This window comes from Pezoporus occidentalis, unplaced genomic scaffold (genome assembly GCF_034315485.1).
Source record: "Pezoporus occidentalis ecotype Australia unplaced genomic scaffold, CSIRO_AGI_Poc_V1 ctg424, whole genome shotgun sequence".
Taxonomy (NCBI): domain Eukaryota; kingdom Metazoa; phylum Chordata; class Aves; order Psittaciformes; family Psittacidae; genus Pezoporus; species Pezoporus occidentalis.
This window is the reverse complement of record NW_026915752.1, coordinates 70,670-87,436: the sequence shown is the minus strand read 5'-3', so window position 1 is coordinate 87,436 and position 16,767 is coordinate 70,670. Positions and strand designations below refer to the sequence as shown.

General features: G+C 63.5%; 2 protein-coding genes and 1 long non-coding RNA gene across 3 annotated transcripts; all 3 read left to right on the top strand.

Annotated features, from left to right (window-relative positions):
• Positions 1-398: 398 nt before the first annotated feature.
• On the top strand, positions 399-5,398 carry USHBP1 (USH1 protein network component harmonin binding protein 1). The gene is made up of 13 exons (XM_062634379.1): positions 399-642; positions 722-822; positions 1,031-1,158; positions 1,233-1,457; positions 1,531-1,886; positions 1,958-2,098; positions 2,172-2,254; positions 2,641-2,776; positions 2,870-3,107; positions 3,611-3,793; positions 3,881-3,972; positions 4,050-4,172; positions 5,155-5,398. The coding sequence occupies exons 1-13, from the start codon at positions 407-409 to the stop codon at positions 5,324-5,326; spliced, it is 2,214 nt and encodes a 737-aa protein (XP_062490363.1). The 5' UTR covers positions 399-406; the 3' UTR covers positions 5,327-5,398.
• A 4,447-nt stretch (positions 5,399-9,845) lies between these two features.
• NR2F6 (nuclear receptor subfamily 2 group F member 6) lies at positions 9,846-16,311 on the top strand. Its single transcript, XM_062634378.1, has 4 exons — positions 9,846-10,661; positions 13,651-13,745; positions 14,840-15,364; positions 15,977-16,311. Exons 1-4 carry the CDS (start codon positions 10,417-10,419, stop codon positions 16,249-16,251), a joined length of 1,140 nt encoding a protein of 379 aa, XP_062490362.1. The 5' UTR covers positions 9,846-10,416; the 3' UTR covers positions 16,252-16,311.
• On the top strand, positions 10,672-12,512 carry LOC134171816 (uncharacterized). Its single transcript, XR_009967739.1, has 2 exons — positions 10,672-12,336; positions 12,435-12,512. It is a non-coding gene; the product is annotated as an uncharacterized LOC134171816 (long non-coding RNA).
• Positions 16,312-16,767: the final 456 nt, after the last annotated feature.

Sequence of the window (16,767 nt, the reverse complement as noted above, 5' to 3'; positions counted from 1 at the left end):
GAACAAGGACAGGGAAAGGCCCAGGGAAGGGCCGGAGGCAGAGCCAGGACGTGCCGGGAGCCCCAAGCGGCGCCCTGGGACGAGCCCTGGCCAGGGGTGCTGCTGGCGCAGGCAGGAGGCGGCGGGGATGGAGAAGGCAAGTGGGGTGTCCCATGGGATGGGCACTGCCAGGGGCTTGCTCCCACATCGCTGGGGCTTCCTCGTGCCCCCTGCGGGTGTCCCTTGGCCATGGGTGCCCCTGGTAGCTGCAAATCCTGGTGGGCACCAGGAACCTTCAAGCCCTGGTGCCAGCTGGGGCTGGGGTGGATGGATGGATAGATGAAGGGATAGACGGATGGATGGATGGATGGATGGATGGATGGATGGATGGATGGATGGATGGATGGATGGAGGGATGGATGGATGGATGGATGGATGGAGGGATGGGTGGGTGGGTGGATGGATGGAAGGACAGACACTCCTGCAGCCCCCACAGCCTGCAGAGGGAAAAGAGGAAAAAGAGGACAAAAAGGACGAGGATGGTGAGAAGACGGAGGAGGACATTGAGGGCATCCTGCGCTATGAGGAGTGCATTGCTGGGCTGCTGGCCACAGTGGCCCAACTGCACCGGAGAGCAGAGCAGCTCCAGTGCCGCACCAGCAGGTACCAGAACGCTGCGGCCATGGGGCACGGGGATGTGGCACTGCCCTGGTGCATCCCGCTTCTGTTCTTCACCCTGCAGGGAGGATGAGGAGGGCTGGGAGGGCACCACCAGCCTCCCTACTGCCAGCCCACAGCAACACCGCTTCGACGACACGCTCAGTGCTGCCACGGGTCTGGGAGGTGAGCGCACTGTGCGTGCCATGCTGCGCCATGCTGCGCCATGCTGCGCCATGCTGTGCCATGCTGCGCCATGCTGTGCCATGCTGCCCCATGCTGCGCCATGCTGCGCCATGCTGCGCCATGCTGCGCCATGCTGTGCCATGCTGCGCCATGCTGTGCCATGCTGCGCCATGCTGCAGGGACCTCACCCTGTACTCCCTCTCCCCAGCCCACAGCTCCGACCTCTTCGCGGACCTGCAGAACGTCGTGAGCTCGCTGGAGCGCACCGTGTTCTCCCGGCACCAGCGCGCACCGGTGCGGCCTGCGCCCAGCAAGGAGTGGGCACGAGCGGCCAAGGTGAGCCCCAGCAGCATGGTCAGCCCAGACGCCAAGTGGATGGGCACCGGTTGACCGGCTCCCTGCATCCCCAGAGCCTGGAGGAGCTGGACCGGAGCCCGGGCCGGGCCGGGCGGGCAATGGGACAGGCTCTGGAGGAGGCAGCGGCAGAGGAGGCGGCGGTGGCGGTGGCGGCAGCGGCACTGGCATCGAGGAACGCGGCGCTGCGGGCAGCCCTGGGGCACCGCCAAGAGGAGCTGAGCCGGGCCACGGCGGCGCTGCGGGTGCTGCGGGGGGAGCGCGACCGGCTGCAGCTCAAGGTGGGCGCCGTGGGCAAGGTGAGGGTGGGGGCGAGGCCCTGGGTGCCAGGGCTCAGCCCGGTGCGTGGTGTAGGTTCGCGACTTGCGGGATGCTCTGTCCAGGCTGGAGGAGCCGGGGGGCTCCGGGAGTGACACCGCCGGGGTCGGAAGCCCCCCGGTGCACAGGGAACCCCAGGTGAGTGCACGGTGGAGCCTGCCCCGGTGCCGTGCTCCTCCTGTCTCGGTGCCGGGCTCTGCCTTGTCCCGGTGTCAGTCTCGGTGCCGGGCTCTGCCTTGTCCCGGTACCTGTGCCGGTACCGGGCTCTGCCTGTCCCCTCTGCAGGACTCGCCCCAGTGCAGTGAGGATGCTCAGCCCCACAACCCCCTCCCCCCCCAACCCTCGGAGGGTCCCAGCCAAGAGCAGCAGGAGCGGGTGCAGCAGCTGCAGGGGTGAGTGTGTCCCCCACCTCCTCACTGATGGGGAAACCGAGGCAAGGGCCGCAGTTAACGGTGGGTGCCAGATCCCTGGCGAGGCTGCAGGAGGTGAACCGGGAGCTGGCGGCCGCGCTGCAGGACTGCAAGAGCGACGCGGAGCGGCTCAGCATGGTGCTGGGGCAGCACGAGTCCTGCAGCACCGCGCTGCGCCTGGCCCTGCGCTGCAGGTGGGGACGCGGGGACATGGGGACACGGCGGGGACACAGCCCGCGGTGCCACACTGAGCTCCTCTCCCTGCAGCGAGCGCTGCGGGGGGGCCTACGCCGCCCTCCTTGACCTGATGTGGACAAAGGTGCGCCGGGAGGAGTATGGGGCCCAGGGGGGTGAGTGACAACTGGTGGGCTGCTGGGGGGAGCTGGGGAGTTCATGGGAAGGATGCGGGGGGGGGGATGTGCGAGGAACATGGGAATGTCAGGGGATGAAGAGGGGATGTGGGAGGGATGCACAAGGGGTGCTGGATGGTGTCAGGAGGATGTTGGGGGGATGTGGGGGGGATGCAGGGGGGTATCGAGGGGTAATGCAGGGAGATATTTAGGAGATGCAGGGAGATATTAAGGGAATGCACGGAAGTTGTCGGGAGGATGCTGGGAAAATGAATGTGGTTATCAGGGGGATGCAGGATTGATGCTGGCGGACCCTAGTCCCCAGCACAGTCCCCTTGGGAATACACACGGAAGAGGGACATGACCACTGCCTGCCTCATGCTTAGGAGACATGGGGCAGCAGAGCCCGGGGTATGGATGGGTGTCCAGCCCCACACCAGCAGAGGGGCTACAGTTCCAGGGCCGAGTGGAGCCGAATGGGCAGGAGGAGAGTGGGGACAGCAGCTCCACCGCACTGCAGAGGTACCAGGATGAGAGCGGAGCACAATGCTGGGCTGTGCCCAGGGTGCCACCGTGTCCCCTGTGCCCACCCAAACCAGCACCCTCATCCTGCAGCACGCCAGCACCGCGCGGGATGGAGGAAGGGGCCCTTCGTGAGCACATCCGCCGGCTGCGCGCGGAGCAGGCGGCCGTGGAGGCTTCTCTGCAGGACCCCCCAGCACCCAGCAGCACCCACCGCAGCGAGGACACCCGGGCCCGCGCCGAGCGGGTGCTGCAGGAAGCTCGGGCTCAGCTGCCCGGCTGGAGACGGCCAGAGAAAGCAGAGCTGCTGCAGGAGCTGGCGATGCTCAAGGTGGGATGTTGTGGAGCTGAGCATGGGTCTCTTCCCGGCTCTCTGCAGAGAAGGCTGTGTGGAGACCTCAGAGCAGCTTCCAGTATCTGAAGGGGGCTACAGTGATATGGGAGAAAGACTTTTCATCTGGGACTGTAGTGATAGGACAAGGGGTGATGGGTTTAAACTTAAACACGGGAAGTTCAGGTTGGAGATAAGGCAGAAGCTCTTCCCTGAGAGAGTGGTGAGGTGCTGGCACAGGGTGCCCAGAGAAGTGGTAAATGCTCCATCCCTGACAATGTCCAAGGCCAGGTTGGGCAGGTTGGGTGACACGGTCTAGTGTAAGACATCCCTGCCCACAGTAGTGGGTTGGAACTGGATGATCTTTTCCAACCCAAACCATTCCATGATTCTATGATCTGAGCCATAGAGCTGAGAGAAGGGCAGGGGGTGATGCATAGCAAGAGGAAATGGAGTTGTGCCTCAGTTTCCCCATCCTAGTGACGCTGCTGCTGCCCTGCCAGGAGGCCATGGCTGACTTGAAGATGCGGTTGCAGCTGGTGGAGAGGGAAAAGCAAGGTCTAGAGGTGCTGGAAGCTGCGCAGGGCCCGCGGGAGTCTGCATTGCACCTGGTGCTCCAGCACCTGCAGTGGGAGAGGGATGAGGGGTTCGGCCACCCCCCCAGCAGCTCTAGCAGCAGCAAGGAGGTGAGGATTGCTCCCACCTCCCCATGGGGACCTTCCCCAGGGGCTGGAGGTCTCCCCAGGGATGGGACCCACATCCAGCTTCTGCAGGATGCCCAAAGTAGCCAGGTGGGAGCAGCGGCTCCTGGGTACCCTCCGGGCCCGGCGAGGATGGGTGAAGAGCTGCTTCGTACCATGAGCCGGTAAGAGCCCTCCCTGGCCATGCCATGGTGAGCCGTGCCAGGCTCAGGGACATTGCAGACATGGGGATGTCCCCCAGGACAGAGGAGCTGCGCGCCCGGGCACAGGCCCTGGTGCGTGCCCTGGAGGAGAGCAGTGCCATCAGCCGCGCGCAGCAGGCGCAGTGTGTCACCGTCACTGCGGACTTCTTCCATGCTCACAGGTAGGCACAAGGCTCCTCCATCGGGCACGTGCTGGGTGCAACATCGCCTCGTACACCCCTAGGTGCCTTCCTGCGTGTCCTGGTTGCACATCACCCCCTGCTTGCTCCAGATCCCTTCTTGCACATCCGCAGTGTGTGGTTCCTACCTCCACAATCCCTTCTTCCGCAACCCCCTAAAAGTACAGTCCCTTCTTGCACCCCCCCAAAACTCTATCCTATATTGCATATCCCCAATGGGTGGTCTTTCCCTGCACACCCCAAAAACACAGTCCCTCCCTGCACACCCCCAAATGTGTGATCCCTTCTTGCAAACCCCAAAAGCACTGTCCCACCTTGCACATCCCAAAACTGCAGTCCCATATTGCACACCCCCAAAGCATGGTCCCATCTTGCACATCCCTGATACCCAATCCCTTCCCGCACTCACTCCAAAAGCACATTCCCAATTTGCACACCCCAAACCACGGTCCAATGTTGCACATCCTGTCCTTTGCACACCTTAGAAACATAGTCCCACCTTGCACACCCCTACCGTGTCATCCCCTCCTGCACACCCCAAGAGCTCTGTCTCTTCTTGCACACCCCAAACCTGGGTCCCCCAGTCACAGTCCCCTCGGTGCGGTGCTGAGCATGGTGCGGGTGCAGTGCGGTGACAGTGGTGCTCGGTGGTGCCGAGTGTGGTGCTGAGCGCGGTGCAGTGCTCAGTGAGGTGCTGAGCGCAGTGAGATGTTCAGTGCGGTGCCTGGTGCGGTGCTAAGCGCGATGCTGAGCGCGGTGCCCGGTGCGGTGCTCAGCGCGGTGCTGAGCGCGGTGCTCAGTGCGGTGCTCAGTGCGGTGCTCAGTGCGGTGCTCAGTGCGGTGCTGAGCGCGGTGCTGAGCGCGGTGCTGAGCGCGGTGCTCAGTGCAGTGTTCAGTGCGGTGCTCAGTGCGGTGCTCAGTGCGGTGCTGAGCGCGGTGCTGAGCGCGGTGCCGGTGCCCCCAGCGCGCTGGCCCTGGCGTACCGCGGCGCCCGGCGGAAGCAGGCGGCTCAGCTGCGGCGGCTGGAGGGGCAGGCGGGGGCCCTGCGCAGGCAGCACGCCCGGCAGACGCAGGCGCTCACCCGCAGGCTGCACAGCCTGGAGCAGGGCACGGCCGGCAGCGAGACCTGCATCTAGAGACCCCCAGGGACCCCCGTGCCGGCAGGACGCCGCTGTATCCCCAGGGAGAATAAACCACTGATGCTCATGGCTCAGCTGCCCCCACCGCGGTGCAGGCTTTGGGGGGGGGGGTGGGGGGGTGTTGCGTTTGGAGGGGCTCAGGCAGCCGGACCTGGAGCTTAGCTCATCCCGGAAACAAAGGGCCACCACCCCTGCACCCCCCTCACTGTCCCCGCTGTCTCCCGGCACAGATGAAGCCGTTTCGTTACCCCTGACGTGGGATCAAAGGTGACGGCAGTGGCCGTGGCGGCGGGGCCATGCATATTCAGGAGGGAAGAGGAGCAGTGACCCCTCGCGGGGGCATCCTCGCTGCGATGGGGGTGGGCGGCAGTGGGGTTGAATCCAGCAGCAGGAACCCTGGAACACTGAAGGCTTGGATAGCGGAGCTGGGCTGAGCGTGGGTTTCCAGTGGGTGGATGGGCAGGGGCACAGACACAATGTGGGCAGAAGGGAAACCGAGGCACGGAGGTTTACATAGGCTCAAATGGGGCCTGCAGCTCCCCAGAGAGATCCTGCAGCAGAGTTCAAGGCTCAGTGGATCAATATCCAGAGCTGTGGCAACGGAGAGGGCAGAGAGGGCTGCAGGGCAGGGATGCAATAATGTGGAGATGTGGGGATGGAGGGATGCAGGATGGTGCTGCGATGACACAGGGCTGCAGGGTTTTGGGCATGCAGGGCTGCAGGGCAGGGCTGCAGTGATGGAGGCGTAGGGATGCAGGGATGAAGGGATGCGGCAATGCAGTGACACAGGGATGGAGGGAAGGGAGGATGCAGCTCACCCCTCCGAGCTGCCCATGCCTCTGCCCCCATCACCTCATCACAGCACCCCTCTGAAATGGGGACAGGGGCTGGTTCAAGGGGCAATTCCCAGTACCCCAATCACTGAGTTGGGGGGCTGCCTGTGCTGCTCCAGCCCCTGTTGCCCCCTCTCGTGCCTGGCTCTGTAGGGGGGTCCCGGTGGCGTGGAGGGGCTGACCTGCGGGTTGAAGGTCAGGGCTCTGCTCTCAGACCCCTTTTCAGATTCAAATCGGCTCCCGGGGGCTTTGTGCGGGGTCAGGCTCTGCGAGAGCCACATGAAAGGGCCGGGGCAGCCGGGGCAGCCTCAGTGCTGGGTGCCGGGAGGAGGAGGCAGCTGGGACCCTCTTGAGGGGTCCCCCCTGCTGATTCCAGGGCCTGACCTGGACTCCCAGAGGCACCGGTGGGGATGGGGTGTTCCCGACTGTGGATGGGGGTCCCAGTGCTGTCCTGCCTGCCAGGCTGCTGTCACAGCACGGGGTGGCTTGGCACGGTGCAGCATGGCATGGCACAGAACAGCATGGTATGGTATGGTGCAGCATGGCACAGCAAAGCACAGCACTACTCAGTATGGCACAGTGCAGCACAATGTAGCATGGCACAGCATGGCACATCATGGTGCAGGCTGGTGGGACCCCCTGCTTTCCCCACTGTCATCCCACTGTACATCCAGAAACCTGCAGCTCTCCTGGGAGGGCTCCACATACCAGTTACTGACTCCACCATTCCAGCCTGCTCCCTGCCTCAGTTTCCCCTCTGTCGGGGCTACAGTAACCGCCTGACACCCCCTGGTAGCATGGCCCAGTGTGGGGCTGCACCCCATCCCCTGGGATTGTGGGTCCCGGGGGGGGGGCACGGTGGGGGAGGCAGGAACGATGGGATCAGGGAAGTGATTCATGTATTCATGTCCCCCCAGGGAGTGAGCGTCCAGCCGGGGCTGGGGCGTGGGATCTGATATCCCGGGAATGCAGGGCAGGGAGGGGCGGGGGGGTCACGTCTCCCTTTGCCTCAGTGCAGGGCTGGGGGCAAACCTGCAGCACTCTGTGTGTGTGTGTGTGTGAAACCACCACTCCATGGGGAGGGAGATCCCCATGTGTGTGTGCAGTGACCCCCCCCCACATGTGTGCACCCTGCTGCCTGTCCCTTGCACGCGTGCGTGCACACGGCAGAGATGTGTTTGCTGCACAGGCGCTCCATGTGCTGTGCTGTGGGGCAGCCTTGGGGCACAGGGCTGTGCTGTGGGGTGTGCAACGGCCCTGCCCAAGGATCCGAGGAGCAGTGGCACCACTGGCCCTGGCCTCCCTTTGTCCTTTGCTGACAGCAGTGCAGGCACGGTTGCGCCCTGCAAGGTCACCACGTTCCAGGGTTGGGACCATCGGGACGCCCCCAGGCCATGGGCAGCCCTTCACCCCTCTGCGGGCTCCAGCGCAGCTCCTGCCTGCCCTCAGCACATCCACACGTGCCCGCACCTCAGGAATGCGGCACTGAGGAGCGTGGTTGGGCCTCGGCATCCTCTAGGGCACAGCAGAGACAGATCCTGCTCAGATCAGGTGTGGGTCCTCATGGGGGCACAGACTGATGGATGTGGTGGTGTCCATCTAACACCCCCTGGGAAGCTCCCGTGAGGGGCTGGCAGAGGGAATGGCTGCCCCACAGCCTGGAGTGGTGGGAACCAGGATGCAGAAGAAATGGGGTCAGGGCTGGCGGTGCTGGTATCTGGCTTTTTGGTGCTGCTGGCACCCAGCTCTCTCACCGGCACAGCCATGAACCAGGCACGCTTCGGCAAAGGTTGCTCAATCACCCTCCAGCCCAAAGGAGGATCATCACTGCCACCCATATCCCAACACCACAGCTGGCTCTGACCCCGAAATCCTCATGGAGCCCCGGCAGCGCCTCCATCGTGCCAGACTCTTCCCTGGGGGCACCGGGGCGGCACAAAATGCGCTGGCAGCTCCCGGGGGCCCTTTTGTGCAGTGGAGGCAGTAGAGCAGCACGAGGAAGGAGGAATTCCTCCGGAGATCAAACGCCTTCTCCAACTGGACACCGACGTCAAAACAAGGCCGGTTCCCAGCGCGGGGCCGGAGCCATGCGGGGGAGAAGATCCAATTTCCTCCTTTGTTCCTGGATTATTATTTTTTGCAGGGGGCAGGAGGCGGGAGCGGGGCAGGGAAAGGGCCATAAATCACAGCCTGACACAAGAGAAAGGAGAAGCAGGGGCGGCTGCAGGTGGGGGCAGCCCCCATGCCCAGAATGGAACACCCCCCCCCCACTCCTCCAGCCCAGCCCCTTCCCACCCAGCTCTGGCTTCCCAACCACAGCAGCCCCTGTGGCATTGGCCCTTGCTGGGTATCTCGGTGTGTCTGCATTAGCAGGTACCGGGTGAGCAGAGATCCCTCCAGACAGGAGGAAATGGAGGTTTATTTATGGCCAAAGCTGTAATCCATCCACCTCTGCTGCACCCCAGCTCCTCCAGCTCCCCTTTCATGTTTTTTTTTATATCCATCCTGCTTTGCTTTGCCTTCCCCTTCTCCCCAATGGAGATGCTGGCCCTGGTGTGTCGGTTGGGAACGCCAAGGATGGCACCGTGACGTGCCACAAAGGTCCTGGCAGCTCCGATCAACATCAGCATCCTTGGGGTCGCCCCATGGGGATAGGCCTGCCCCAAGGGCACACCAGGGCAGATGGGACAGGGGTGCATGGGGACCCAATCTCTGCACCGTGCCCGCTGGACCTCACCCCCAAATTGAAGGGGAACGGGGTGGTCCCGGAGCCACTGGGGCCACCATGGCATAGCCAGGAGGAGAGTTTGTCCCGCAGGTGGAAGGCGAAGGGAGGGCTATCCCAGAGGGCTGCTCCCGGGTCAAGCACCTTTCCCAAAGCTTGTTTCTTCGTTAACAATTAACAAAGCACCAGCACCCAGAGCCGGCACCCAAAGCCTGCGGGAAGGCCATACAGGTCAGACCTGATGAACCGCATTACAAACCGGGCTGCAGCCACCTGGCCTCAGCCCCCAGCCCTTGTGCCCCCCACACGAGCCATGGAGCTGCGGCCTGGTGCTGCTGGCTATTATTAAAGATCCCGTTGGGGCTGCTGGCAAGAGGATGGGATTCCCAACACCGGTGGCTCGGCCGTGGGCCAGGCCTGGGAATGACTTCCCACCCGCATCCCGCGATCCACAGCCCCATGCGGCATCACACCATGTGGTGACACGGTCCCTTGTCCCCAAGGGCAGCCCTTGCCGCACCGCTGCAGCTTAGAGGTCACTCGCTGTGGGGACCAAGGGCCGCAGCAGTAACCGCAGCCATAATTGCAGCCGGTTAAGTGCCACGGGCCCGGCAAACCGGCACGACAGCGAAGCGCCCTGCTCCCCAGAGGCCACGGCGGGGGACGCATCCAACCCGAACGGGCTCTTCCACCGCCCTGCCCGCACCCGGCACCGCAACCGAGGCCGTAGCCGCCTCCGCCACAACCGGTACCACCGGCCCGCGGAGCCGCCCAGCCGTGCCCAGCCCCGGCTCCCGACTGCGGCGCGGAGCGGTGCCCGCCCGGTCCCTGTATGTCCCCCCCCCCGCGAAGCGGCTCGGCGGGGGAGTGGAGGGGGGGCTGCCCGGTGCTGCGGGGCCAGGGCCGGGGCAGGACCCGGCGGGCGGCGAGCGGAAGGGGAGGAGGACGGGGAGGAGCATCCAGGGCGGCCACCGCGGCAGCGGCTGAACTTTGCTCTTTCGCGGGAGGCGGGGAGAGCCCCTGGGCTCGGCGGAGCGGGTCCCGCCGGACCCGGACCGGGACCGGGCTGCATGTACCGGAGGTGGCGGCGGGGCCCGTAGGGGCGAGGGCGGGCCGGGGCAGCGCCGCCTTCTTCTCCTCCTCCTCCTCCTCCTTCCCTGCCGGTGCCGCGGAGCGGAGAAGCCACCGGGGGCGGGCAACGGCGGCCCCCGCATGCGGCCGAGCCCCGGGGCTGCCGCCGCGCCCGGAGCCGCCGCGCCCCGCGGGGGGATGCGCCGCGCCGCGCCCCGCTCCCGCCGCCGCAAAGTTTCCGCGGGGCCCCCCCGTTAACGGTGGGGGGGGAAGGAAAGGAGGAAGCCCTGGGATAGAAGAAGAGGGGGGGGCGGAACAAACCTCCCCCCCCCCCCAAAACCGCGAACCGGCCGCCACCCCCCAAAAAAACTTGCTCAACTCGTTCCGGGAGGCGCCGGGCGCCGCGCTCCGCTCCATGCGGCGGCGGGGCCGGCGCTGAGCCCCGGGGCCGCGGAGCCATGGCCATGGTGGCCGGCGGCTGGGGCGAGCCCAACGGCGGCGGCGGCGGCGGGGAGGAGGAGGCGTCCCCGGCGGGCGGCGGCAGCGACGCGGAGCACGGCGAGGAGGAGCGGGCCGGGGCGCCGGTGGACTGCGTGGTGTGCGGGGACAAGTCCAGCGGGAAGCACTACGGGGTCTTCACCTGCGAGGGCTGCAAGAGCTTCTTCAAGCGCAGCATCCGCAGGAATCTCAGCTACACCTGCAGGTAGGGACGGAGGCACCGGAGGAGGGATGCGGGGGGACCCCGGGCTGCCAGAGCCCTGGCACAGTGGCAGCTTCCCGGTGTGGCCCCCGATGCGGCTTCCCAGTGGCCTTCGGTGTGGCTCCGCGCTGGCCCCGGTGTGGCTCCTCACTGGCCCACAGTGCAGGCTCTATGCTGGCTCTGGTGCGGCTGCCTAGTGGCCTCGGTGGAGGTCCCCAGCCTGGCTCCGCAGTGGCTCTGCTGTGGAGCACACACAGGCTCCGCTGCAGCACTAACAGGGGCCCCACTGCGGCCACAGAGTGGCTCCCGGTGCTCTGTACCTCACATAAGCACCGTTCTGCCCGGAGCATCCACAGTCCTGGGATGGATCCCCGAGGGACGGGTGTTCTGGCATAGCCGGTGCCCAGATCCTCAACATTGCCTGGCTCTGCTCTGGCATTAACCACCATTCGTGGTCATGGTTTGCTCCAGTCACGGCCACTCTACCGGGAGGAAACACCGGTTTAGCACCGAGTGTCATTAAACCGGAGATGTCAAGAGCGCGGTGTGCTGCGGACGCTGAGCTGGGGAGAAAGGCTGCAGCAGATCCGGGCCCACCATCAGGGCCAGGATGTGACCCCTGCAAAGTTCTGAGCTGCAAATAACTCCGGCGTTCTAGTTGGGCTCAGAATGAGCATCAGGGTGGCCGGCACTTGGTGAGCGACCCCATCTTTGGGCTGGTTTTGGGGTGTATATAGGGCAGAAATGTGTATTTAGGGGCTCACCTGCCAGCCTGGATCCACAAGCGAGCATTTCCAGTGGTATTGGCTAAATCAGGGAGGGTGCTGCGAAGATGGCATGGGAACCCACAGCCGGCTGGAAAGGGGGCACCCCACTTTCTTCCCACCTGAAGGGGCCTGGCTGCTTTGAGCTTCATCTAGTGGTGCTGAGATGCCTCGGGAAGGGAAAGGGCAGCGCTGCTGCTACGGCAGAAGCCGGCTCCGAGCTGCCTTGCTCTCGTTTGGGCGGCCTAGATTCATCCTCCCCCGTGCACAGCACCTCCTCTCCCGGCAGCTCCTGGCACCGGCGCTGCCGGGTCCCGGCTGACGTCAGCTTGAGCCACTCGTGGCTGTGGAGTGGGGCCCTGGAGCTGCCAGTGTGGGGCAAGGGGCAGTTCTTGCTGCCCCTGGTCCTCCCCATCGGATGCAGCGTGCGCGGATGCAGTGTGTGCATCATCCCTGGCTCTGCCTCAGTTTCCCCATCCGATCATCAGGATCCACCAGCGAGTGTCTGCTCGGGACTACTGATGTGGAGATGGGGAATACACATGGCTCTTGAGAAATCCCACTGTCCTGGAACAAAGGAAAGGCCAATTTGGGGCACCCTGCATGAGGGATGGGCTCTGTGTCCCAGATGCTGCTTAGGTGCAGGGGTGTTGGAGGGCCTTCACCCATGAGCATCCCAGATTTTATCGTGTCCTTGTCACCTTGGGCACCTACTTCAAATGTTTTGGGTTTTCCCCCCTCTTCTTTGTGCTGGGAAGTGATTTTGGTGCAATAGAGAAACGTTGGTTTTCCAAGTAGGGAGTAAAGTGTTGGAGGGGCCGGGAACAATGCTCCCCCGGCAGCGCTGGCATCTGCTTTGTTCACCGAGTCAAAAGCAGCATCAAGCCAAGATTGCTCTAATTTGAATATTAAAAGTGAGTTGGATTCAGTTTAGTTCTTGCACTAAATAATTACACGTTCTAATTACATAATTAGCACAGTATACGCCTTTTGTGTTCTCACCCCTTCGCAGGTTGGTGCAGCTTATCCGTGTGAAAACTTGGCTGCGGGTGAGCTGCTGTCGGGAGCCGACCTGGGTTTGTGGGGAGGGGTTTTCCCGGTGCTGGGAATGTGCCCCGAGGCCACAGTGAGGGTCAGCCGGGTCCAATGCAGGCTTTGGCCGCGGTGCCGGCAGCTTTGGCTGCGGCACTGATGAAGATGTGAGCTGTCGGGGTGATGAGCGATCGCTATCGCTTCGGCGCTGGAATAACTTTCTATCAGCAACACGTTTTAGGCTGCGCGAAGCGCAGCGGTGATGTTCGGGGTGAATTAATTCCGGTCGGAGAGCGGTGGGAATCCCTGCCTGGCTCGCCTCTGGAGTCGTGTAGGGATGAGGAGATTCGTGTCAGGATTCCCAGGCAGAGTCTGAGCTGCTGCCGGACGTGTCCCAGCCCTGCCTGCGCCTCCCTGATGCTGCTTAAACCACCTTCATTTATTCCTGGTTTCCTGATACTTCCCTTTCCCTCCCCAGGAAAAGGGATGTGGGATGTAAGCACCCGGTGTCACCGGTGCCCCGCTGCACCCCTCAGCCGTGTGAGGACCGTGGGGGGCAGCAAATGCTGGGAATCAGAGCTGGGGGGGGTGGGGTGGGGGGGTGTTGGATGCTGGTGATGCCATTCAGGAGCGGCGGTGGATGGTTTGGTGGTGGCTGGTGCCACACTACATGGTGCGGGGCTACCCAGTGCCTGCAGCTCCTTGCCCAGGCTTGATCAGGCTGCAAGAGTGCTTGGTGAGACCCCACACTGGGTCTGATTGAGGCCAGACCTCATGGAGGATACAGGGCTGGGCCACCACCGTGAGGGACACCCGGGGTCTCAGGCTCAGCACCCACCCGGTAGGAAATAGTTGGAATTCCTCACATGTCTGGTGGTGGGGCTGGGGCGGGGGGGGGGGGGGGGGGAGGCGGTGTTGCTGCCCGGATACGGGAGCATCGCTCCCCAGCCCCGGGGGTGTCTCCAGCTTCCCTGCAGCCCAGGGCAACGCTGCCAACGGGAAAGGGCAGCCCCTGCCGTAGGAGCTCGCTGTTTCCATAGCATCTGCGAGCGCCCGTGGCACAACCACGGCCGATGCCGCGCTCCGAGGCGAAGGGCTTTGTCCTGAGCTGCCGGGGAGGTGGGTGCAGGGACTCCCCCCACAGCAGCATCGCATCATTCCTCACCGGCACCTCCTCATCTCGGTCCTGCCCCTAGGTCCAACCGCGACTGCCAGATCGACCAGCACCACCGCAACCAATGCCAGTACTGCCGCTTGAAGAAGTGCTTCCGTGTGGGAATGAGGAAGGAAGGTAACGCCAGTGCCGCAGTGATGGGGAAGCTTCCCGAGGGCTCCCAGTGCTTGCTTTGCTTCCCCACCTCTCCGCGACCCCCATTAGCAGCAATCACCCTCCCCCCCCCCCCCAATCCCCATTTGCCCCTTTTGTCTTTTCCCTGCCTCCTTGATTCCCAGTCGCTGCGGGCAGCACAGGTGGTGTTTGTTTGGAAAAGCTGGAGCTGATAAGGGGACGCACTGGAGCCAGGACGGCCCTGGGCGCAGTGGAGGTCCCAGTGCAGCCACGTTGATCCCCTGGCTGCTTCCTTGCTTCCCATCACCTTGGGGGTGTGAACCCTGAATGCTGCTGTAAAGGGGATGAAGGCTTTAGCCCCACATCTCAGATCCCGGCGGCAGGATGTGGCTGTGCCATGGCATATGGAGATGCTGGAGCCGCAGTGGGGCTTGGCGTGGGCTCTGCTCATGGCAGGTGGCATTGATGTGAGGAGCAGAGGGAAGGATACTGGAAGCAGGACAGTAATTCCCTCCTTTCCAGAGGAGTGGAGATGGCATTATTGCCACTTAGCATGATTTAGAGCTCTCATTTAAGTGGCTCATGAACAGCCCATAAATTAATTACTAGGGACTGAGCAAATAGTGGGCGCTAATGGGGGGGGGGGGGGTGGTGGAGCTGAGAAATGGCTCTCCCTGAATGCAATTAGGAGGGGGAGTGCCCTGGGGTTAACAACGCTTCCAGTATGGACGTTTTAGTTGCACATAAATGATTGCCACCATGGGATGACCTTGGGTGGCAACTGCAGCTGGCACGGGGGGCCATAGTGCTGATGGCACGCCCAGTTTGGCATGGCATGGCACGGAGGCCATGGCCAAGCCACAGCGCTGGCACCCTGGGAGTAACTAGTGAGTCACTGGGATGTTAAATGGATTAAGGTGGTGGGAGTAGCCTGTGGCACACACCACCTCCCTCTCCGACAGAGCCTGAAAGCTGCCCCTTGTTCTCGGGGTGGGTGAGAGTTCTACCTGGGATGCTGGAGTGTAGTGGGAGCATCCTGCATGCTTCCTGCATGGGGCAGGGGGATGCAGGCAGACACCTCTTCTTCTTGCCCACAGCCGTGCAGCGGGGTCGGATCCCCCCCAGCCACTCCAGCACCAGCCCCAACACACTGCCCAGCGGGGAGTACTTCAACGGGCAGCCGGTGTCGGAGCTCATCTCACAGCTCCTGCGGGCTGAGCCCTACCCTGCTGCCCGCTATGGCTCGCAGTATGCCCAGCAGGGCAGCGTCATGGGTATCGACAACATCTGCGAGCTGGCCGCACGCCTCCTCTTCAGCACGGTGGAATGGGCCCGGAACATTCCCTTCTTCCCAGAGCTGCCCGTCTCCGACCAAGTGGCACTGCTGCGGCTGAGCTGGAGCGAGCTCTTTGTCCTGAATGCGGCGCAGTCGGCGCTGCCGCTGCATATGGCCCCGCTGCTGGCTGCTGCCGGCTTCCATGCCTCCCCCATGTCCGCCGACCGCGTTGTCTCCTTCATGGACCAGATCCGCATCTTCCAGGATCAGGTGGAGAAGCTCAACCGGCTCCAGGTGGATTCGGCCGAGTACAGCTGCCTCAAAGCCATCGCGCTCTTCACGCCAGGTAGGCTGGAGCCAAGATCCCATGGTGAGCCCCTCCCCCCAGGGAGCATCCGCCCCCTATTTCCTTGGGATTTTGGGCTCCAGAGAATCATAGAATCCTAAAATGGTTTGGGTTGGAAGGGACCTTAAAGCTCATCCAGTTCCAACCCCCTGCCACAGGCAGGGACACCTTCCACTAGAGCAGCTTGCTCCAAGCCCTGTCCAACTTGGCCTTGTCCTCATGCCCCGGCACTTCTCCAGCATGGTTTGCAGCACCCCAGCTTGCCCATCCGGCTGCAGGGATGAGCTTTCCCGGGGCAATGAGAGTGAGACCTGCAGGAAAACAAATATCTCCCCATACACTGGGGGAGGATCTCGGGGAGCCCTGTCCCTTGGCCCATCCATGCTTACTATCTCTGTGCCTGGTGCTTCCTGGGGGGAATGAGCCTGCAGCAACCCATTGCAGCCAGAGGGGTCCAAGCCATGCTCTTGACCCATGCTGCATCCCCTAATGCAGTGAGGAGCAGCCGGGCAGGAGTGTGGCCATGGCAGCGGGTTGAAGAGAGGGAGTCACTGTGGGTATCGGGGTGGGGGCTCCGATCCCTGACCCTTCTCCATCCCACCCCTCCTGCAGATGCCTGTGGCCTGTCGGACCCGGCGCATGTGGAGAGCTTGCAGGAGAAGGCTCAGGTGGCCCTCACAGAGTACGTGCGGGCGCAGTACCCATCGCAACCGCAGCGCTTTGGGCGGCTGCTGCTGCGGCTCCCGGCTCTCCGCGCCGTGCCGGCCGCGCTCATCTCCCAGCTCTTCTTCATGAGGCTGGTGGGGAAGACGCCCATCGAAACACTAATCAGGGACATGCTGCTGTCTGGGAGCACCTTCAACTGGCCCTATGGGACAGGGCAGTAGGGGACAGACACCCCACAGCCGGACCCAGATTTCCTCCCATGCCCTGAGATGGTGCCACTCGCCCCAAAAGCAATGGGGTCATGGCGTTTTCCTCCTAAAGCTGAAGGTACTGGCGCTGCTGCCACCGCTGGAAACTGAACTCTTCTGTACCCCATGAAGCGGAGCTCCCCAGCGCCTTGGTCCTAACCCCCAGGGACCTTGGAGGATCCCCAGGGCTGGTCCCTTGCTCTGCCCCTCCAAATCTGAATGTCAGATGGTGGGAGGCTTGGACAGAAGATGACGGGAGGTGGGACCAGCCAGACACACAGAGGGTCCCCTGGCGGCACAGGGCTGTCTGCTGTGGGGACCCCCTTTGTTCCCTCCCCACCCTCCAGTGCTGGCAGTGATGGAAAAAGGGTCATTTTAAACCCCCTTTGTGCCCTGCAACATGTGCCCAGCCCCGAGGACTGAAACACTGAGCTTGGAGGAGCCCCAGTTTGGGGACTGGGCTTGCCCATGCCTGGTGCAAATTCCAGC

Coding starts and splice junctions, on each gene's coding strand:
- USHBP1 (XM_062634379.1), top strand. CDS start 407: ATGGATGGATGGAGGGATGGGTGGGTGGGTGGATGGATGGAAGGACAG. Junction 2,099..2,171: donor CGCCTGGCCCTGCGCTGCAG/GTGGGGACGCGG, acceptor CTCTCCCTGCAG/CGAGCGCTGCGGGGGGGCCT. Junction 3,108..3,610: donor AGGAGCTGGCGATGCTCAAG/GTGGGATGTTGT, acceptor CTGCCCTGCCAG/GAGGCCATGGCTGACTTGAA.
- NR2F6 (XM_062634378.1), top strand. CDS start 10,417: ATGGCCATGGTGGCCGGCGGCTGGGGCGAGCCCAACGGCGGCGGCGGC. Junction 10,662..13,650: donor AATCTCAGCTACACCTGCAG/GTAGGGACGGAG, acceptor TCCTGCCCCTAG/GTCCAACCGCGACTGCCAGA. Junction 15,365..15,976: donor CATCGCGCTCTTCACGCCAG/GTAGGCTGGAGC, acceptor CCCCTCCTGCAG/ATGCCTGTGGCCTGTCGGAC.